Source organism: Amblyraja radiata, chromosome 16 (genome assembly GCF_010909765.2).
Source record: "Amblyraja radiata isolate CabotCenter1 chromosome 16, sAmbRad1.1.pri, whole genome shotgun sequence".
NCBI lineage: Eukaryota > Metazoa > Chordata > Chondrichthyes > Rajiformes > Rajidae > Amblyraja > Amblyraja radiata.
Window position 1 is genome coordinate 8,151,504 of NC_045971.1, and position 22,548 is coordinate 8,174,051.

A 22,548-nucleotide genomic window follows, 5' to 3' on the forward strand; every position below is an offset into this window, starting at 1 on the left:
CATAGGTTATAGAAGCAGAATTAGGCCATTCGGCCCATCATGTCTAATCCGACATTCAATCAGGGCTGATCTACCTTTCCCTCTCAACCCCATTCTCCTGCCTTCTCCCCGTAACTCCTGACACCCGTACTAATCAAGAATCTGTCTATCTGCGCCTTAGAAATACCCAATGACTTGGCTCCACAGCCGTGTGTGGCAATGCATTCCACAGATTCACCCCCCTCTGAGTAATGATAGTTTTCCAGCAGAGGTCAAGTATTTCAATGTTGCACCAGTCAGCATTGCAAACAATGATAAATTCTACAATGGAACAAAACGTACAGCAGTGTAATGGTTCTGTTACCGAGTTCGCGCTGGTGGGAGGAGTTTAGACTTTAGAGATATAGCATGGGAACATAGAAACATAGAAATTAGGTGCAGGAGTAGGCCATTCGGCCCTTCGAGCCTGCACCGCCATTCAATATGATCATGGCTGATCATCCAACTCAGTATCCCGTACCTGCCTTCTCTCCATACCATCTGATCCCCTTAGCCACAAGGGCCACATCTAACTCCCTCTTAAATATAGCCAATGAACTGGCCTCGACTACCCTCTGTGGCAGGGAGTTCCAGAGATTCACCACTCTCTGTGTGAAAAAAGTTCTTCTCATCTCGGTTTTAAAGGATTTCCCCCTTATCCTTAAGCTGTGACCCCTTGTCCTGGACTTCCCCAACATCGGGAGCAATCTTCCTGCATCTAGCCTATCCAACCCCTTAAGAATTTTGTAAGTTTCTATAAGATCCCCTCTCAATCTCCTAAATTCTAGAGAGTATAAACCAAGTCTATCCAGTCTTTCTTCATAAGACAGTCCTGACATCCCAGGAATCAGTCTGGTGAACCTTCTCTGCACTCCCTCTATGGCAATAATGTCCTTCCTCAGATTTGGAGACCAAAACTGTACGCAATACTCCAGGTGTGGTCTCCCCAAGACCCGGTACAACTGCAGTAGAACCTCCCTGCTCCTATACTCAAATCCTTTTGCTATGAAAGCTAACATACCATTCGCTTTCTTCACTGCCTGCTGTACCTGCATGCCCACTTTCAATGACTGGTGTACCATGACACCCAGGTCTCGCTGCATCTCCCCTTTTCCTAGTCGGCCATCATTTAGATAAGTCTGCTTTCCTGTTTTTGCCACCAAAATGGATAACCTCACATTTATCCACATTATACTGCATCTGCCAAACATTTGCCCACTCACCCAGCCTATCCAAGTCACCTTGCAGTCTCCTAGCATCCTCCTCACAGCTAACACTGCCCCCCAGCTTAGTGTCATCCGCAAACTTGGAGATATTGCCTTCAATTCCCTCATCCAGATCATTAATATATATTGTAAATAGCTGGGGTCCCAGCACTGAGCCTTGCGGTACCCCACTAGTCACTGCCTGCCATTGTGAAAAGGACCCGTTTACTCCTACTCTTTGCTTCCTGTTTGCCAGCCAGTTCTCTATCCACATCAATACTGAACCCCCAATGCCGTGTGCTTTAAGTTTGTAAACTAATCTCTTATGTGGGACCTTGTCGAAAGCCTTCTGGAAGTCCAGATACACCACATCCACTGGTTCTCCCCTATCCACGCTACTAGTTACATCTTCGAAAAATTCTATAAGATTCGTCAGACATGATTTACCTTTTGTAAATCCATGCTGACTTTGTCCAATGATTTCACCACTTTCCAAATGTGCTGCCATCCCATCTTTAATAACTGACTCTAGCAGTTTCCCCACTACCGATGTTAGACTAACTGGTCTGTAATTCCCCGTTTTCTCTCTCCCTCCCTTCTTAAAAAGTGGGGTTACGTTTGCTACCCGCCAATCCTCAGGAACTACTCCAGAATCTAAAGAGTTTTGAAAGATTATTACTAATGCATCCACTATTTCTGGAGCTACTTCCTTAAGTACTCTGGGATGCAGCCTATCTGGCCCTGGGGATTTATCAGCCTTTAATCCATTTAATTTACCCAACACCACTTCCCGGCTAACCTGGATTTCACTCAATTCCTCCAACTCCTTTGACCCGCGGTCCCCTGCTATTTCCGGCAGATTATTTATGTCTTCCTTAGTGAAGACGGAACCAAAGTAGTTATTCAATTGGTCTGCCATGTCCTTGTTCCCCATGATCAACTCACCTGTTTCTGACTGCAAGGGACCTACATTTGTTTTAACTAATCTCTTTCTTTTCACATATCTATAAAAACTTTTGCAGTCAGTTTTTATGTTCCCTGCCAGTTTTCTTTCATAATCTATTTTTCCTTTCCTAATTAAGCCCTTTGTCCTCCTCCGGTATGCTGCCTTCGGCCCACCGCGACCACTCCGACCAGCGATCACCTCGTACACTTGCTCTATCCTACACACCAGGGGCAATTTACAATTTACAGGAGCTAATAAACCAATATTAAACCAGTTCAAGAAGGAACTGCAGATGCTAGAAAATCGAAGGTAGACAAAAATGCTGGAAAAAACTCAGCGGGTTTCTATGGAGCGAAGGAAATAGGCGACGTTTCGGGTCGAGACCCTTCTTCAGACCTGTATAACTTTGGAGTGTGGGGGAAACCGGACCACCCGGAGAAAACCTACACGGTCACGGGGAGAGCATACAAACTCCGTACAGACAGCACCTGTAGTCAGGATCGATCCCGGGTCTCCGGTGCTGTAAAGCGGCAACTCCACCGCCGTGCCACCCCATAAACCTCAGCAGATTTAAGTCGCTAAATAGACCTGAATCCTCAACGTCGGTCACGGATTGTTTTCGGCTAACTAATAAATCTCAGGGAAAATATTCTGCCATTCTTACACAGCGTGACCTACATGTGACCTCAAACCGACTAATTAATTTTAACGGCCTCCCCAGTTGTGGTTGAACAATAAGTTCCAGCTTGGCTGCCAACTTCGCCAGCTCATGCACAAGTAAATAAAATAACGTGACTGAACTTCCAGTGTCATTCTCCTCCCACACTCACCCTAAGTTCCAAGTAATTTCAATGCACTCAAGAAGCAGCATTGCATTTTAAGGCGCAGGTCGACAGGTACTTGATTGGTGAGGGTGTCAACGGTTATGGGGAGTAGGCAGGAGACTGAGCACAGTGGTGCAACGGTGGAGTTGCTGCCTTACAGCGCCACAGACCTGGGTTCGATCCTGACTACGGGCGCTGCCTGGACGGAGTTTGTACGTTTTCTCTGTGACTGCACTTTGTGTCTATCTTCGGTACTAACCAACATCTGCATCAAGAGAGAGTTAGATTTCGCTCTTAGGGATACCAGAATCAAGGGATATGGGGGAAAAAACAGGAACGGGGTACTGATTCTGGATGATCAACCATGATCATATTGAATGGCGGTGCTGGTTCGAAGGGCCGAATGGCCAACACCTGCACCTATTTTCTATGTTTCTATGATATGGGTTTTCTCCGGGTGCTCCAGTTTCTTCCCATACAGGTTAATTGGCCGGGGTAAAATTGAAAATTGTCCCTCGTGTGTAAGGATAATGCTAGCGTAAGGGGCGATCGCTGGTCAACACGAACTCGGTGGGCCGAAGGGCCCATTTCCACACTGTATAACTAAAGTGAAGTAAAGAGAGGGAAAGCTGGATCAGCCATGATCAAATAGCAGAGTAGACTCGATGGGACGAATGGCCTACTATTGCTACTATGACTGGAAAACTTATGCATTTACTGATTAGACAACCGGAGCCACCCAGAATCTACAGTCTCAAACACTTTAGATACAACACTTCCCATCTTCTCAAGAAACAAGTGCTGGCTATGTCCATGCTGCGAACATTTGCACCTCATTTGAACATTTGAATGGCGCAATTTAGGTTTAGATTAAAGTTTAGATTTAGAGACACAGCGTGGAAACAGGCCCTTCGGCCCACCGGGTCCATGCCGACCAGCGATCCCCACATGACAATAAATTGAATTGTATTGTATTGTATTGTATTATTAACACTATCCTACACCCACTAGGGACAATTTTTACATTTATACCAAGCCAATTAATCTACAAACCTGCACGTCTTTGGAGTGTGGGAGGAAACCGAAGATCTCGGAGAAAACCCACGCAGGTAACGGGGAGAACGTACAAACTCCGTACAGACAGCACCCGTAGTCGGGATCGAACCCGAGTCTCCGGCGCTGCAATCGCGGCAAGGCAGCAACTCTACCGCTGTGCCACCGTGACCGGTGAGGGTAACGTGTGGGCTGAGGAGATTAGTTTAATTTGGCAGCATGTTCAGGACGGACATTGTGGGCCGAAGGGCCTGTTCCTGTACTGTACTGTTCTATGTTCCAGCAGGAAATACAGGGGATGAAATAGGTTTTAAACAACTCCTTCCCAGTTGGTTTAATTCTAACGAAGGATGTCTAAGGTTTAAATCCCATTCCTTGACTTTAGTAACCCATTGCCTCCCCCGAGGGTCATACAATCCACGTGGCAATCCTGACCACTAGGTCATTTTTCTTCCCCAGTTGGCAGGGTTTGTTTTCTTTTTGTTAAAAAGCCAATTAATTTTGTTGTCATTTCCACTCCCTTTAGCTTTGAAGTGCCCGGCTGCTCATTAGGTAGGAACCCAACGTTTGCCTTTAGTTTCTTTGTTGATCTACTGTCACTTCACTCCCCGTTTCCCTCGGCTTTCGATTCAAAAATCATTGACCTGCGAAGTTAGTCCTGCTTGTTTCTTGGAAACGCAGCCAGCCCTCGCAATTCCCGGCCTGAATGGTTGGCTAATGTCATTAGAGTCATGGATCAAATCCAAGACATTCTTGGCTCACCGCTCACCTACAGCGGAGGGGAGTATGCTCATCGTTGAGACATAGAACTAGACATCTTTCCGATTCATTGTATTCCCGACTCGCAGCCGAGTTGGATCCCAGTATTTACCTCGTTGTAGGAAGAGCAGGCCGACAGCATGACTTCCTCCGCATCGAAGTACTCAACGTGGGACTCAGATAATGAGATGCTGCTGTCCAAGGACAACTGGTTGATTAGGGATGTGTTGCGTGGTGCCTGTAGATGCTTCACAGAGAAATCAAACAGCAGATTAATGCATTGAGTTACTTCCTCTCCTGTTAACCCCTTGCCTTAAGCATAACCACCTTGCATTGAAGAGTTTTAATGGATGTCAGACGTCACTGGTCACAAATGAATAGCAGAATAGATTCACAGGATATAAGTACGTTAACAATATTTAAATGACATTCGAACAGGTACATGGACAAGAAAAGCTAAGAGGGATATGGGCCCAACGCAGGTAAATGGGACTAGCTTAGATGGTCAGTATGGACGAGTTGGGCCGAAGGGCCTGTTTCCATGCTGTATGACTGTCATCATAAGCCCCTCTGCCAAATTGAAGATGCTTCCAATTCCACATCCCAGTATACACTCACAAGTGGAGATGAGGAAAAACTTTTTCACCAAGAGAGTTGTGAATCTGTGGAATTCTCTACCACAGAAGGCAGTGGAGGCCAATTCACGGGGAGTTTTCAAGAGAGTTAGATTTAGCTCTTGGGGCTAACGGAATCAAGGACTATGGGGGGGAAAAGCTGGAATGGGGTATTGACCATATTGAATCATATTTGGCTCGAAGGGCCGAATGGCCTACTCCTGCACCTATTTTCTACGTTTCTATGTTTACAACCAGTTCTCTGCCAAAGCAAATGAATACAGGGACATACAGAAGCAACTACAGATCTCCTGCCTTCGGCACAAGAATTCTGACCTACCTCCTCCACTTTGACAGGGGTCGATGGGGTTGTCTCCACAAAGCTGGAGAGACACTGGATTCCGTGCAATCGATTCCGGAGATCAGCGTTCTGGGACATGACCTGAAGACAGGCACCAGGTTAATTAGCCACGGGGGGGGGGGGGGGGGGGGGGGGGGGGGGGGGGTTAGAATCAAGACAGGGTTCAAAGCACTCAACATCCCTCGACACCAAGAAGTGTGGCGTGGGTGATCAGGGATCTGCCGATCTTGCGGTGTGATTATCTGAAGGTATCGCACCTCAGGAATGAGCAGCTGGTTTCGAACATCTCAACCCTTCTCTTCACAAGGTGGTGAGCCTTTCCACCAACACCTACAAAATCTAACTTTATGAACAACCATCAAGCTGTTGAACAACGATCGATGGCTCGACCCGAAGCATCACCAGAGATGCTGCCTGACCAGCTGAGTTCATTAGCATTTTGTGTCTATCTTTGGGTTAAACTAGCATCTGCAGTTCCTTCCTCCACATGTATAAGTAAGTAAGTAAGTTTATTGGCCAAGTATTCACATACAAGGAATTTGCCTTGGAGCACCGCCCACAAGTAACAACATGACATACAGTATAAACCCAATCCCAACCTTACCTCAACAGCAAACTACAATGGTCTACGAATGCAGCCCGAAACCCAAAATCATCCGGCCCGCAGGCAGAATTTTCCCCCCGTGATCATCCGGCCTTTAGCGCCGAGCTCTATCTGTACCGCATCCTGCGCAAAGCTGCCGGCACGGCCACGCGCCTTCTGTGAACACGTTTAAGAAGGAATTGCAGATGCTGGAAAGATCGAAGGTAGACAAAACTCCTAGAGAAACTCAGCAGGTGAGACCAGCAAGAGGCTGCCTGACCCGCTGAGTTTATCCAGCATTGTTGTCTACCTTCTGTGAACACGTGATTTGTTGCCTGCCATCCGGGGAGGGATGTGGGTGGGATCCATGTGTACACGTGATAGATGTGGCCCGCCATCCGCTCACAGACATGCGTCCCGGCCCCTATGCAGAACAAGGTTGCCCATCCCTGACCTAAACTGATACTTGTCTTGCTACTTTGAGAAGATGGGGGTGTGTTGCAGGTTTGGTGTTAAGTGTGCGGTCGGTGGTCAGAGAGACGGGGTAACCCAAGAGGCTTCCTCACCTCCGACAAGGTGTTCTTCAGGTTTGCGATCTGGACGGCGGATGCACTGGGATCCCGCTCCTTCTCCGCCCACACCTGTTTGAGTCTCTCCTTCTCTATCGACAGCGTGTTGAAGAGCGACTTCAAATTCCAGAACACTAGAGCAAGAGGAAGGGAATGCATGAAGGAGGTCACCGCGATCAACCAAACAGCCACCTTAATTCCACATTCCCGCCTTCCCTCACCAGCTGGTCAACTGGTTGGTGGATAAACTTTGGAAGGAATGGGGGGGAAAGCGAAAGGTGTGCAGACGCCAACCCTGGAGTCCAGTGTTTGCAGAGGTTGCAAAGACATCAGGATAATGCGAGGAAAGAGAAAGTGTTGACACCGGACAAAGAAGAACCAAAACAAAGTCCGAGCAGAAATGATGACATCAAGCAGCAATGATTAAGAAAGAACTGCAGATGCTGGTTTAAATCGAAGATAGACACAAAATGCTGGAGTAACTCAGCGGGTCAGGCAACATCTCTAGAGAGAAGGAATGGGTGACGTTTTGGGTCAAGACCCTTCTTCAGGCTGAGGATCTTCAGAATTACATACATTCACAACCTGCTTCAGACTGAAGAAGGGTCTCGACCCGAAACATCACCTATTCCTTTTCTCCAGAGATGCCGCCCTGACCCGCTGAGTTACTCCAGCTCTTTGTGTCCGTCTTCCATCCACGCTAACCTGCCCTTATCCGTACAAGCTTAGCGGTCGTTCTGAGAAACCCGCACACTGCCCCTCCCGCCATTACCTTTCTTCGATGCCAAACAGAAGTCCTGCTGCAACTGCAGATACTCCTCTTTCACGGAGAGAGGGGCAGAACTCTTCAGGTCCAGGCAGTCGGGGAGGCTGGGCGCGGAGACGTGCAACTTGGCGGGACGCAAGGCATCAGCGGGGGCCTGCAGCCAGCAAAGAGGAACATGATTTCCAGTCAACATGCAGTAAATGGGGGCGTATGATGAGCGTTTGACGGCACTGGGCCGGTACTCGCTGGAGTTTAGAAGAACGAGGGGGGGGGGGGGGGGGGGGGGGGGGACCTCATTGAAATGTACAGAATAGTGAATACAATGGATGTGGAGAGGATCTTTCCACTAGTGGGAGAGTCTAGGACTAGAGGTCATAGCCCCAGAATTAAAGGATGATCCTTTAGGAAGGAGATGAGGAGGAGTTTCTGTAGTCAGAGGGTGGTGAATCTGTGGAGGTCAAGTCAGTGGATAAATTTAAGGCAGAGATAGATAGATTCTTGATTAGTACAGGTGTCCGGGGTTATGGGGAAAAAGCAGGAGAATGGGGTTAGGAGGGAGAAATAGACCAGCCATGATTGAATGATGGAGCAGACTTAATGGGCTGAATGGCCTAATTCTGCTCCTATCACTTATGATCTTATGAGACCGAGCTTGGGCGACAGTCGAATATACATTCCCAACCTGCACAGAACACAAAACTAAGTCAGACCATCACTTATGATGCGTGGAGACAAGGAACTGCAGATGTTGCTTGACCCGCTGAGTCAGCACTTTGTGTCTGCCTTTGGCAGGTGAGATCAGTTTAACCAGGCACAAACAATTGTGGGCCGATGGGCCCGCTCCTGTGCTGGATTATTCCGTGTTCTACACCTGAATGAATCGAGGAGGAGAAAACTTCAGGAATACTGATGGGAAAACGCTCCCCCCACTTTATTTTCAACACCAAAGGGAGAGTGGACGATGAATTTTGTTCTTCTTCAGCTTTGATTGGATTATGCGACACAATGGACAACCTTTAAGGCTCTTCCAACCACGACACATTTCACAGAGACCCACCTTCGTCTCGTCCTTGGCAAAACTTTGCGCGCACCATATTTTGGAGGTGCGCTTTTCCTTCTTTGATTTGTCAGCAAGGAAACCCTGGAACCATTGAAAAGAAAAAACTATATGGTGAATGCAGGAAGTTGGGGGGGAAGGCCAACCTTTCGTCTAAATTCAATCTATTTTCAGGTCCACACATTAAAGCCCTGTCCCACTGTACGAGTTCATTCCAAGAGCTCTCCCGAGTTTAAAAAAAAAAATCAAACTCGTGGTAAGCACGGAGAATGAACATAGCGGGTACGTCGGAGCTCGGGGACGTCTCTTAGCGGCTCGTAACGCTAACGGCAGGAACTCGGGAAGAATCGCTAACGGCAGGTACTCAGGAAGACTCGCTAACGGCAGGTAAGCACGGGAAGACTCGTGAAGATTTTTCAACATGTCGAAAAATGTCCACGAGAGCCCCGAGTACCGACGAGTGGCCATTACCGTAAATCTCCGAGTTCGAATCAGGGCAAACTCGGGAGAGCTCTTGGAATGAACTCGTACCGTGGGACAGGGGTTTTAGAAGCATCGCAAATCAAGAGACATAATTCAGTCATTATAACTGAATAAGAGCAACAGTGCCAGGTTTACATCTGAAAGCACAGGAGCATTCAAACGCAGCCCATCATTGAAAGAATACACAAAGTATGATCACATTGAATGACGGTGCTGGCTCGAAGGGCCGAATGGCCTACTCCTGCACCTATTGTCCAAAATATATTCCACTTATTTTAAAAAGAATATGTTGGTTAGTTTACACTTCTGCATTGGTCACAGAGGCACGCGCGCAGACGCATACGCACGCACAGGGCCACGCGCGCGCACTACATTCTTGCAGCTTACTACAAGGCTAGGCCCGTAAATAATCTTTACTCCGTACCTGGGCATCACAGATGACGGGTGCGGACTGAACCCTGTCCACCAACTCCAGCTTCTGCAGCAGTTTGTTCAGTTCTGACAGGTTCAACTGACACCGACTGAGATCTAAACACCACACAAGAACACACAAGGTTTAGAAACCAATAGGCTGTACATAAAGCGCCCAAACCCAAAATGTCACCTATCCATGCTCTCTTGAGATGCTGCTGAGTTACTCCAACACCGTGTCCTCTAGGACATACGTGAACCTTTCCCCCCCCCCTCCCCTTGTTTTGGAAGCCCAAATGTTCCTCTTTGCTGGTGGTACATTAGACGACTCACTGCATTGCATTATTTTCATTGTCCCTTCAGAAACTAAACCCATCTGGGAGATGTTAAGTGTAGAAACAAGGAGCTGCAGATGCTGGTTTACAAGGAAGACCCGAAGTGCTGGCAGCATCTCTGGAGAAACATAGATAGGTGTTCGTGTTAAAGTTTTCTTCTCACTCCTCCCGATTGCAGCAAACGAAATGCGAACGGCTTGTGGAGTTACCTTCATTGCACTGGCCCCACTCCTCAGACTGCTGCAGCCACTCTGCTGTCACCGTTTGCCCACTTGCAGACGCCGAAGGATAATGGCCATTTCCTTTAAACACCTCCTCCCCGAGCGAGCCGCCCTTCTGCGCCCAAACAAGAGGACGATCAGGTGTGGAAACAAGGAGGTGCAGGCGCTGGTTTACCAAGGAAAGATGCACAATGCTGGAGTAACTCTGCGGCTCAGACAGCAGGACATGGAGAGGTGATATTTCGGGGGTTGGGACCTTTCGTCAGAATCGAATAGTGAAAGGCCTGGATAGAGTGAATGTGGAGCGGGATGTTTCCACTAGTGGGAGAATCAGGGACCAGAGGCCATAGCCTCAGATCCTCAAAAGGACATACTTTGGAAATGAGATGAGGAGGAATATCAGGCGGTGGTGAATCTGTGGATTCATTGCCACAGAAGGCTGTGGGGGCAAAGTCAATGGATATTTTTTTACAGTGATGATTGATAGATTCTTGATTAGTGCGGGTGTCAGGGGTTATGGGGGGGGGGGGGGGGGGGAAGCTGGAGAATGGGGTTGAGGGAGTGAGACAGATCAGTCATCATAGAATGGTGGAGTCGATTTGATGGGCTGAATGGCCTAATTCTGCTCCAAGAACTCATGAACTATCTATCTTCTCCATGGATGCTGCCTGACCCGCTGATTTACTCCAGCGCTGTGTCTTTCGATGATTATTTTCTCCACAGGGAGGGAGCACATTAAGATCACAGTTTGTTTAGAAAGTTTTCCACTCAGTATAAATGTAAAAAAAAGCATATCCCGTGTCACTGGCTCCGATCCCACAGGAATCGCACGATTAATGGGTGAACTGTACACTGCAAGGGCCAGGAAGCGAGCGGGCAAGATCATCTCTGACCCCTCTCACCCTGGCCACAAACTCTTTGAATCACTTCCCTCTGGAAAGTGACTGCGGATTGTCAAAGCTGCCACAGCCAGACATAAAAACAGTTTTTATCCACGAGTAGTTGCTCTACTCAACAGCCAAAAATCTGTAGCCTCCCTTTGAACTGGTATTTTGTTGGTTCACATGCTTGATCAATGGTGTTTTATCATTAATGTTTTATTATTATTAATGTTTAGTGTTTTCGGAGCCATTTGTAACTGTCACTGCATGTCATGTTGTTACTTGTGGGCGGAGCACCAAGGCAAATTCCTTGTATGTGAATACTTGGCCAATAAACTTACTTACATACTTAATAAAGAGAGGCCTCGAGGGAAATAGTGGACGACATTGTCATTCTGCCTGGGTCTCATGGCGAGAGGCCACAGGTGAGTGGGGGCTTCCTAAGACTCCAGGACCTTCCAGTACCCATCACAAGGAGTCGACACTGCTAAGAATGAAGAGAACCAGCGGCTTTTTGTGTCTATCTTCAGAGAGACTTACAGCACGGAAACAGGCCCTTCAGCCCAACTTGTCGATGCAGCCCAAGTCAACCAAGATGTCCCACCCATGCTTGGCTGTTGTCCCTTCAGAAACTAAACCCATCAAGATGTCCCACCCATGAACCGTAGCCCGCCGCGGCACCAAGAGGACAGAGGACGAGCACACCCATTTGTCACGCAACAGAAGACGTACCTTGCTGCCGAGAGGTGCCACACTGCTGGCACACAGGTAGCCCGCCGTGGGAGAGGGGAAGGAGAAGCTGTATCCATTTGCTCCGCAAGGAATTTTCATGTGGTCACCCTTCTGGAACAAGCGGTGATAGCACAGCTTGGACACCCAGGTGGTGAAGACGTCTTGAGATTTCACCTGCGGTAACACAAGGCGAGAATCCAGTGTCATTGGGTTAGAGATCACAGATGTCGAGGACAGAGTGTGGGCAGCAGGGTGGTGCAGCGGTAGGGTTGCTGCCTAAACAACTCTGCCTAAACTTTTTTTTTTTTTTTTTTTTTCCCCTTCTTTTTTATTATTTTTAGTACGTTGAGTGTGTAGTCAGGGGGGCCTAATCTTTTTATGTGTGGGGGGTGGTGGGGTGGAAGGGGGAAACTGCTTTTCGTTCCTGGCACCCCAAGCCGCTGGGGGTTCTCCCGACGCCGGAGCACCATCACCCGGAGAGAACATCGGGCGACGTGGCGGCGACTGTGGAGGCCTCAATAGGCCCGACTTTGGGTGGACAAGAGGATGGGGACTGGACTTTGTGCCTTCCCCCACAGTGGGAATCACTGTGGGGGGATGTTTTTTGTGTTGAACTTCTTTTTGAATGCTATGTTGTATTTTTATTAGTGTGCTGCAAGGACATCAGAATTTCCCCTGAATAAGGGGATTAATAAAGTTTAATCTAATCTAATCTAATCTAATCTAAACCCCCTGTCCCACTTTCCCGAGTTACTCACAAATTCTCCCGAGTATTCCCCCTTGATTCAAACTCGGAGAATGTCCGTAGCGAGTTCGTAGGAGGCCGTAGATATTTCGTAGCGGCTCGTAATGCCAGCCGTGGGTACTCGGGGCATCAGGTCGGGACGTTTTTTCCAGCATGTTGAAAAATGTCCACGTGTAAAAAAAATAGCCCCGAGTACCTACGGCTAGCTATTACCGTAAATTTCCGAGTTTGAATCAATGGGAAAACTCGGGAGAATTCGGGAGTACTCGGGAAAATGGGACAGGGGCTTTACAGCGCCAGAGACCCGGGTTAGATCCTGACTACGCTGCTGTCTGTACGGAGTTTGTACGTTCTCTCTGTGACCGCGTGGGCTTTCTCTTGGATCTCCCACACTCGGAAGGCATACAAGTCTGAAGGTTAATTGGCTTCGGTAAAATTGTCCTAGCGTGTAGGACAGTGGTGGTGTACAGGGATCGATCGCTGGTCGGTGCGGACTCAGTGGATCAAACAGCCCGATTCTGGCGCTATCTCCAAAGTCCCTAAAAGCATAACGTCTCTAAACTTAGGGTCAGAAAAATAAGTTTGCAGTTCTAGTCATTCCATTGCAGGAGGGATGTGTAGTTTAGTTTATAATCATGTGGGCTGAGGTAGAGTGAAAAGCTTTTTGTTGCGTGCTACCCAGTCAGCGAAAAGACTACACATGATTCCAATCAAGCTGTCCATGGCGTACAGATACAGGAGAATAGGAATAATGTTTAGTGCGAGATGCAAGGGTGCTTAAGAGCTTTAGCAAAATGTTACCTGGATTGCTGGTTATTGGCTATAATTGTATTTAGTGACAAAGCAATATTGAGTCAGAATGGATGAGTGCGTAATTCCACCATCAATGATGCTTGATCACCACACTGCAGTAAGTGACCCAGACTGAGGCAGAACTTGTATAGAACTATCCACCATGCTGAATTTGTTCTGGTAATATTACCCTGCTTTTATTCTTAAGTTCACAAGGGGCAGAAATAGGCCATTCGGCCCATCAGGTCTACTCCGCCATTCAATCACGGCTGATCTGTCTTCCCCTCTCAACCCCATTCTCCTGCCTTCTCCCCATCACGCCTACAAATCAAGAATCTATCAATCTCATCTTTAAATTTTCCATTGACCTGGCCTCCACACTCATCTGTGGTACATGAATTCCACAGATTCACCACCCTCTGACTAATGAATTTCCTCACCTCCTTTCTAAAGGTATGTCCTTTTATTCTGAGGCTGTGGTCTCCGGTCCTAGACTCTCCCACTAGTTGGAAACATCCTCTCCACATCCACTCTATCCAGGCCGATTGAGAGAAGTTACTGAAGCTTTTTCCATAATTTGCCTTCCTTTCTCTTAGTAAAAAAAGTGAATTCACTTAGTTTGTAGTCTATGATTGCAAATTGCAGCATAGAAACAGGTGGTGCAGGAGTGGGCCATTCGGCCCTTTGAGCTAGCATCGCCATTCAATATGATCATGGCTGATCATCCAGAATCAGTACCCCGTTCCTGCTTTCTTCCCATATCCCTTTGTTCCATTGGCCCTAAGAACTCCAACTCTCTTGAATACATCCAATGAACTGGCGTCCTATGGCAGAGAATTCCACAGGTTCACAACTCTCTGGATGAAAAAGTTTTTCCTCATCTCAGTCGGAAATGACCTACCCCTTATTCTTACTCTGTGAGCCCTGGTTCTGGACTCCCCCAACATCAGGAACATTTTTCCTGCATCTAGCCTGTCCAGTCCCTTAAGAATTTTACATGGAGCACTGTAGCACTGACCAAGCCCCCCAGTAGTTTTATAAAATTACAGGTTTAAAGGCCAGCTTACGTAATCCGTTTGTTTTTTGTGTGTACGGATGCGTGTGTGTGTGTGCGTGTGCATGTATGTATATACACACGCTGAACTTTTTTTTCTCATTTATTATATTTTTACAATGTACTATGTTTACATATTCTGTTGTGCTGCTGCAAGTAAGAATTCCATTGTTCTATCTGGGACATGCGTTAGACAATAAAACACTCTTGAAGTTACCTTCAGGTGATAAAGATTCTCTTCTGCATCTAAATCGATGCGCTTAGATTTCTTGTTGATGGACATTACGGAGAGACCAATGTTGATGGAACCATGAAGTTTTCCTCGAAGAATCTGTGAATTTGGCAGAAGTGATCAAGTTACTTTTTGTACTAAATTCCATTGAACAAGAGAGACAAGGAAAGAAGATAGGCACAGAAGGCTGCAGTAACTCAGCGGGACAGGCAGCATCGCTGGAGAGAAGGAATGGGCGGCATTTCGGGTCGGGACCCTTCTTCAACATCACCTATTCCTTCCCTCCAGAGATGCTGCCTGTCCCGCTGAGTTACTCCAGCTTTTTGTGTCTGCCTTTGGTGTAAACCATCATCTGTAGTTCCTTCCTGCTCAGACAAATAAAAGAGCTGCTTACGTCCTGCTGAGTCTTGGCATACTTCAGAATTCCCTTTTCCAGGATAAAGTATCGCTGAAAAACACAAAAAGGAAAATTCCTATTTTTCAAAATCACCTTTTGAACATAATCCCTCCTTCGTATTATTCCAACTACTGAATTCAGACATCGAATCGCGGTGATATCTGTTTTGATTGAAAGACGCAGGCCCTTCGGCCCACTAGGTCCATGCTGACCATCTAGTTCTAGTTATACTGCATCTCCATCCACTCCCTGCACACCAAGGCCAATCAACCAACAAACCCTCACGTCTTTGGGAAGTGGGAAGAAACCGGTGCACCCGGAGGAAACCCACACAGTCACAGGGAGAACGTGCAAACTCCACACAGAAAGCACCCAAAGTCAAAGTCAAACTGGGGTTCTCTGGGGCTGTCTCCCTAAACTAAAACTAAATCCAATTAGTCTTGATCCCCATTACCAATAATGGTGGTCCCCTCACCTCCATTTCAAGTTTAATACATTAATAATTAATCAAACTAATTAATTAATGCTTGGATTTGAACTCACACCCGTGCATACTAACCCAATCCAGTTAATTTCCTCTGTAATTAGTCTCCTATTAACTGTGTTGTGATGCTACATACACTGAAAAGTATGTAGCTCAGCACTTCAACTCCCCCTCCCATTCCCAATCCGACCTCTCTGTCCTGGGTCTCCTCCATTGCCAGAGTGAGCAACACCGGAAATTGGAGGAACAGCACCTCATAGTTCGCCTGGGGAGTCTGCATCCTGCGGGCATGAACATTGAATTCTCCCAATTTTGTTAGCCCTTGCTGTCTCCTCCCCTTGCTCAGCCCTCGGGCTGTCTCCTCCCATCCCCCAGCCCTCGGGCTCCTCCTCCTCCTTTTTCCTTCCTTCTCCCCGCCACCCCCTATCAGTCTGAAGAAGGGTTTCGGCCCGAAACGTCGCCTATTTCCTTCGCTCCATGGATGCTGCTGCACCCGCTGAGTTTCTCCAGCATTTTTGTGTACCACTGAAAGGAGGTGTTCCCTAATTTGCTAGGTTCGATATTGCAAGTGAAACAGACAGGGACCAAACCAATACCAGCAGGACTGGGAAGGGACAGATGTTGGGCCCAGTTCAAACCCATTACAGGTGACCCCTGCTTTATGGTTCCTTGCATAGTGCAAATTCACCCCGACAGAATTCAATAATCTCCACCTAAAACTGGAGACATACAACACCGTGGCGCAGCGGTAGAGTTGCTGCCTTACAGCACAAGAGACCCGGCTTCAATCCCACCCTCGGGAGCCGCCTGTGCGGAGCTTGAACATTCTCCCGGTGACCGCGTGGGTTTTCTCCAGGTGCTCTGGTTACCTTCCACATTCTAAAGACATACAGGTTTGTCGGTTAATTGTCCCTGGTGTGTAGGACAGAACTAGTGTGTGGGTGATCGATGGTAGACAGGGAATCGGTGGGGCAAAGAGCCCGTTTCCATGCAGTATCTATAAAGTAACAACTAAATAAAATTTGTTGCTATATAAAAAAAAAAAGTTCGTTCTTTTCCAACTTGCTTTTGTTGATGCACGCACAGATGACGCTGCTTCAGGTACCAGAATAAATCATGATGCAGAACGCCATGTTGGAAGGCAACGCCCTCCTCACCCCCCCCCCCCTACCCCGCCCCCCTTGACATTATGAGTCACCTGTATTTGTGGCGCGTTGACCCGAGAGCCTTGAGAAACCCTCCTCTGTAGCAGGTGAGTGGGATCGGCGAGGAGGGGTGAGAGGCAGGAGAAGGAGTGACTCTGGATCTAGACCACCCCGGCGAAGCTTTGCTGCAAGGAGTAGCCTCTGCCCTGGGATGTCCCACCATCAGAAATGACTTGGGCGCAAAGAGCCAAGAGAAATGAAGGTTCGATTCAAATGGGTCAAGATGTTCTTAAAATATAGTGCAGGCAGATATGGTGCAGACAACATATAGGGCCGCACGGTGGCGCAGCGGTAGTTGCTGCCCTACAGCGCCAGATACCCGGGTTCGATCCCGACCACGGGTGCTGTCTGTACGGAGTTTGCACGTTCTCCCCATGAGTTTTCTCCGAGATCGGTTTCCTCCCACACTCCAAAGACGTACAGGTGTGTAGGTTCATTGGTCAGGTATAAAGGTAAATTGTCCCTAGTGTGTGTGGGGTAGTGTAAGTGTGCGGGGGTCGCTGGTCAATGCTGACTCGGTGGGCCGAAGGGCCTGTTCTCCGCGCTGTATCTCTAAACTAAACAGACACTAACCTTATGCCAGCCTTTCAAAGGCCATTTCCTCTTCTTCAGCAGGTACCCTTCTTGCCTCTCCAGATCCAGAGAGTCATGGTCCTCTCCCACATGCTCCTCCATCACCTCCCAGTTCTCGGAGCTCTGGAGCAGACACAGAACATGTGAAACACAGCGATTCACCCACACAGATTAAACTGCATTCCCTGGACTCTCCAACTGGTGTCTGTCTTTTGGAACAAACCAGTCGTGGCTTGCTTCATTCCTCCTTCTATCTGATCAAGATATCACACCTTCACTGCACGACAGCTCAAAACAACTAGCGGCCCCCAAAAGAGAATGTTCCCATATTGCAGGCATTTAAAAAAACAACCAGTTTGATGAGCAGGTACACAAAAAAGCTGGAGAAACTCAGTGGGTGCAGCAGCATCTATGGGGCGAAGGAAAAAGGCAACGTTTCGGGCCAAAACCCTTCTTCAACCCGAAACGTTGCCTTTTTCCTTCGCTCCATAGATGCTGCTGCACCCGCTGAGTTTCTCCAGCTTTTTTGTGTACCTTCGATTTTCCAGCATCTGCAGTTCCTTCTTAAACAGTTTGAAGAGCAATTTGTCAAACAAATATTACAAAAGTTAAGAGTCTGAAGAAGAGTCGGGACCCCGAAACATCATTGATCATTCCCTCCAGAGGTTGCTGCCTGACGTGCTGTTACTCCAGCAATTTGTATCTGTCTTTGGATGAAACCGGCATCTGCAGATGCTTGTTTCTCCAAGTATGAGAAATATCTGTCGCATTGACCACAGTGCTGGCACAGTGGTAGAGTTGCAGCCTCAAGCCCAAGAGCTGCTCTGCACAACACCGGCTGATGCTTCTAAGGCCGCCTGGGTCAAGACGAGATGGAGAGACCGGTGGAAGTCAGCGGAACCATCGTAGGCCACACCATTACATCGATGACCCCATGGACGTCCCTGGCCAGAACCTGCCCCAAAAGCAGTGGACAACCCTCAACCATTTGAGGACAGGCATCAGACGCTATGGAGTAGCGATGAAGACGTGGGGCCTCGTGGAGAGTGCCTCTCGCGAGTGTGGGGACCCAACACAGACAGTGGAGCACATCGTCACCAGTTGCCCCAAACAACGGCCTCTGAATGGTGAACGAGGTCTGATTGACCTGGACGATGGCACGTTGGCCTGGCTCGCCTCAACGGAGCTGCAGGTCTAAAAGACACACAACAGAAGAAGAACAGCGCCAGAGACCCGGGTTCGATCCCGACTACGGGTGCCATCTGTACGGAGTTTGTATGTTCTCCCCGTGACCCACGTGGGGTTTCTCTGGGTGCTCTGGTTTCCTCCCACACTCCGAAGGCACATAGGTTTGTAGGTTAATTGGCTTCAGTAAAAAAAAAACGCTTAACATAGAAACATAGACATAGAAAATAGGTGCAGGAGTAGGCCATTCGGCCCTTCGAGCCTGCACCGCCATTCAATATGATCATGGCTGATCATCCAACTCAGTATCCTGCCTTCTCTCCACACCCCCCTGATCCCTTTAGCCACAAGGGCCACATCTAACTCCCTCTTAAATATAGCCAATGAACTGGCCTCAACTACCTTCTGTGGCAGAGAATTCCAGAGATTCACCACTCTCTGTGTGAAAAATGTTTTTCTCACCTCGGTCCTAAAAGATTTCTCCCTTATCCTTAAACTGTGACCCCTTGTTCTGGACTTCCCCAACATCGGGAACAATCTTCCTGCATCTAGCCTGTCCAACCCCTTAAGAATTTTGTAAGCTTCTATAAGATCCCCCCTCAATCTTCTAAATTCTAGCGAGTACAATTAAGAAGCAATTGGACAGGTGTACATGGATAGTAACAGGTTGAGAGGGATATGGGCCAAACGCAGGCAGTGTAGATGTTGGTTGTTGTGGGCAAGTCGGGCCGAAGGACATGTTTCCCCAATGTATGAGTCTATGACTCTACTCCTGGGAGATAGCAGTGCACAATTTGATGGCTACATCTCTTACAATACAAGAATATACACATTGTGAAGGGGTCCCCCCCTCATTGGAACTTACAGAAAGCCCTGAATAGAGTGGACAAGGTGAGGATGTATCCATTATTGGAAGAGTCCAGGACTAGAGGCCACAGCCTCAGATTTAAAGGATGTTCCTTTAGGAAGGAGATGAGGAGGAATTTCTTTAGTCGGAGGGTGGTGAATCTGTGGAATTCATTGCCTCAGAAGGCTGTGGAGGCCAAATCAATGGATATTTTTAATGCATAGATAGATAGATTCTTGATAAGAGCAGGTGTCAGGGGTTAAGGCGAGAAGGGGGGAGAATGGAGTTAGGAGGGAAGAGATAGATCAGCCATAATATGAATGGTAGAATAGTCTAAAGCCCCGGTCCCACGATACGAGTTTACCCAAGAGCTCTCCCGAGTTTAAAAAAAAAATCAAACTCGTGGTAAGTACGTAGAATGTACGTAGCGGGTACGTCGGAGCTCGTGGATGTCCCGTAGCGGCTCGTAATGCTAACGGCAATTACTCGGGAAACGCGGTAACTCGTGAAGTTTTTTCAACAGTGTGAAAAACGTCCAAGAGTTTTTAAAAAAATACTCGTGATGAAGTACCACGAGTTTAATTTTTTTTTTTTTTTTTTTAAACTCGCGAGAGCTCTTGGGTAAACTTGCATCGTGGGACAGGGGCTTTAGTGAGGTGAATGGCCTAATTCTGCTCCTATCACTTGTGAGTGCACCGGACCACTACTACAAATTCTGGTGAAGACACCATTGCCACTGTGTAAATGCACGTCTTTCGTTGTGTTTCACCTGGCGCACGCTGGTGGGTTTGGAAGAGGCATTGCTGCTGCTTCTCGTCAGAGGAGATGTCTGCTGGGAGTTGGGAAGGACCTTCTCATCGCCGTTCATGGCCGTCCCACGCCGGAACACCACCAGCCCGAGGCAATGGGAAGCCTGCAGACGGGAGCAGCTTCTAGAGGCTGATCAGACCCTCTCTCCTCAGGATGACACACATTTGGATAGACTCAAACATTCCTAAAGGAGGGAAGTAAAAAAAAATCAGTTATTTTAGAACATAGACTGTACAGCACGGGAACAGACCCTTCGGCCCACAACGACCGTGCCGATCACGATGCCAATAGGGGGTAACTGGCGAGAACTAAGTAGGAACCACAAATGGAGTGTGTTAAAAATAATTTGTGTAAAATGGAATACTTTGTAAATTTGTAGACGTCCTTTATGCGGCGACTGTTTGCATACCTAAAAGGTTAAAAGGTTCTTTATTAGTCACATACACCAATTGTTGTAGTGAAATGCTGATTGCCATTGCAACACATTAAAAAAGGATACAACATAACAATAATAAAGACATTTAAACATAAAAACATCCCCCCACAATGTTTCCCACTATGAGGGAAGGCACAAAGTCCAGTCCCCATCCCCATGTCCACCCATAGTCGGGCCTATTTAGGCCTCCGCAGTCGCCTTTACGGAGGCTCGATGTTCCAGGCCCTTCTCGCCGGATGGTGGTGCTCCGGCGTCGGGAGAATCATCACAGCGGCATGGGAAACCTGGAACGGCCGCTTCCCTTACCCGAGACCGCGGCTTCCGAAGCTGACAGGCCGCGCTGTTAACAATGCAAAACAAATCCCTGTTGGACAAACAGGAATTATTCGCTGGAACATGGTCTCCTTTTATTGATTACTTAAAGGGTCAGAATGGTTCAGCACAGGAACCTGACTAGCACGCGGGCTAAAGAATGGATGAAATACTATACTCTGAAAGGTACGAATATATCTCGAATGAAGTCTTTTTTATTTTAATAAATTTTTCCATTCTTCTTTAACTATCTTTTTCCTTTTTTTTTTTTGTTTTTGTTTTTGTTTTTCTTCTCTTTCTTCTCTTTCTTTACTTCATCTATCTCTTTAGTTCTATCTAGTTTAAAAAAAAAAAAAAAAGGCAAAAAGTATTGGAGACAATGTAATAATAATTGACAATATTATCAATTTAAAAATGTAAGACTATGTAATGATGTAATGATGTAATTAGGTTATGTACCTATCTCCAATAAAAAATATTTTCAAAAAAAAAAAAAAAAAAAAAAAAAAAAAAAAAAAAACAATGCAAAACAAAGAATATCACTGCGACTTGTCATGTGACAATAAAGTCTCATTCATTCATGTTAAACTGATCACCACGTCTCTGCACGATCCATGACCCGCCATATCCACGTGCCTATCTCAAATGCCGTGAACTATTTTTGGAACTATTTATACTGTTCCATCAGGGACTGGATTGTTTTCACTGTTATTATGTCAAGTCAAGTCAAGTTTATTTGTCACACATACACATACGAGATGTGCAGTGAAATGAAAGTGGCAATGCTCGCGGACTTTTGTGCAAAAAGACAAACAACCAAACAAACTATAAACACAATCTTAACACACATATACCTTTACATAATAAATAATGGAAGGAAAAACGTTCAGTAGAGTTAGTCCCTGGTGAGATAGGCGTTTGCAGTCCGAATGGCCTCTGGGAAGAAACTCCTTCTCAACCTCTCTGTTCTCACCGCATGGCAACGGAGGCGTTTGCCTGACCGTAGCAGCGTAACATGTGTGAAATGTTTTAAGTTTCATGTGCGATGCTCCGGCATTCCCTGAGAAACGTCTTCTCATTTTGCACTGTGCAACTGTTGCTTTGCAAGATGACAATAAAGGTTGATTGTGATTGATTGATTGATTGATTGATTGATCATATCTGCATCCACCTCTACCCCAGGCAGCATGTTCCACACACCCACAACTCAGTAAAAACAAAAACTTGGCTCCTTTAAATTTTGCCCCTCTCACAATAAAGCTCCCCTATCTATGCCTCTCATCATTTTATACACATCCATCAGGTCTCCCTTCAACATCAGAAGTTCCAGAGGAAACAATCCAAGTTTGTCGAACCTCTCCTGATAGTTAATACCCGAGAAGATTACGGAGAGTCGGTTTGTCAAGGAAGACTCTCTCTAACTTCTACAGGTGCACAGTCGAGAGCATGCTGACCGGTTGCATCGTGGTTTGGTTCGGCAACTTAAGCGCCCTGGAGAGGAAAAGACTACAAAACGTAGTAAAAACTGCCCAGTCCATCATCGGCTCTGACCTTCCTTCCATCGAGGGGATTTATCGCAGTCGCTGCCTCAAAAAGGCTGGCAGTATTATCAAAGACCCACACCATCCTGGCCACACACTCATCGCCCTGCTACCTTC

General features: G+C 47.2%; 1 protein-coding gene across 3 annotated transcripts in view; it reads right to left on the bottom strand.

Annotated features, from left to right (window-relative positions):
- The window catches only part of osbpl7 (oxysterol binding protein like 7), a 71,232-nt gene that overhangs the window by 23,258 nt on the left and 25,426 nt on the right, over positions 1 to 22,548 (bottom strand). For 2 of the 3 annotated variants that reach the window (XM_033035025.1, XM_033035026.1), the window contains exons 2-13: positions 20,102 to 20,326; positions 17,301 to 17,423; positions 15,036 to 15,089; positions 14,627 to 14,740; positions 11,819 to 11,992; positions 10,194 to 10,326; positions 9,663 to 9,766; positions 8,756 to 8,839; positions 7,705 to 7,852; positions 6,930 to 7,066; positions 5,760 to 5,861; positions 4,918 to 5,052 (exon numbers count right to left, since the gene is read on the bottom strand). In XM_033035025.1, the coding sequence (XP_032890916.1) occupies positions 4,918 to 5,052; positions 5,760 to 5,861; positions 6,930 to 7,066; positions 7,705 to 7,852; positions 8,756 to 8,839; positions 9,663 to 9,766; positions 10,194 to 10,326; positions 11,819 to 11,992; positions 14,627 to 14,740; positions 15,036 to 15,089; positions 17,301 to 17,423; positions 20,102 to 20,200 (1,407 nt within the window). In that variant the 5' untranslated portion in view covers positions 20,201 to 20,326. The remainder of the gene's footprint in view (positions 1 to 4,917; positions 5,053 to 5,759; positions 5,862 to 6,929; positions 7,067 to 7,704; positions 7,853 to 8,755; positions 8,840 to 9,662; positions 9,767 to 10,193; positions 10,327 to 11,818; positions 11,993 to 14,626; positions 14,741 to 15,035; positions 15,090 to 17,300; positions 17,424 to 20,101; positions 20,327 to 22,548) is intronic. The other variant, XM_033035027.1, reaches the window with a different exon arrangement.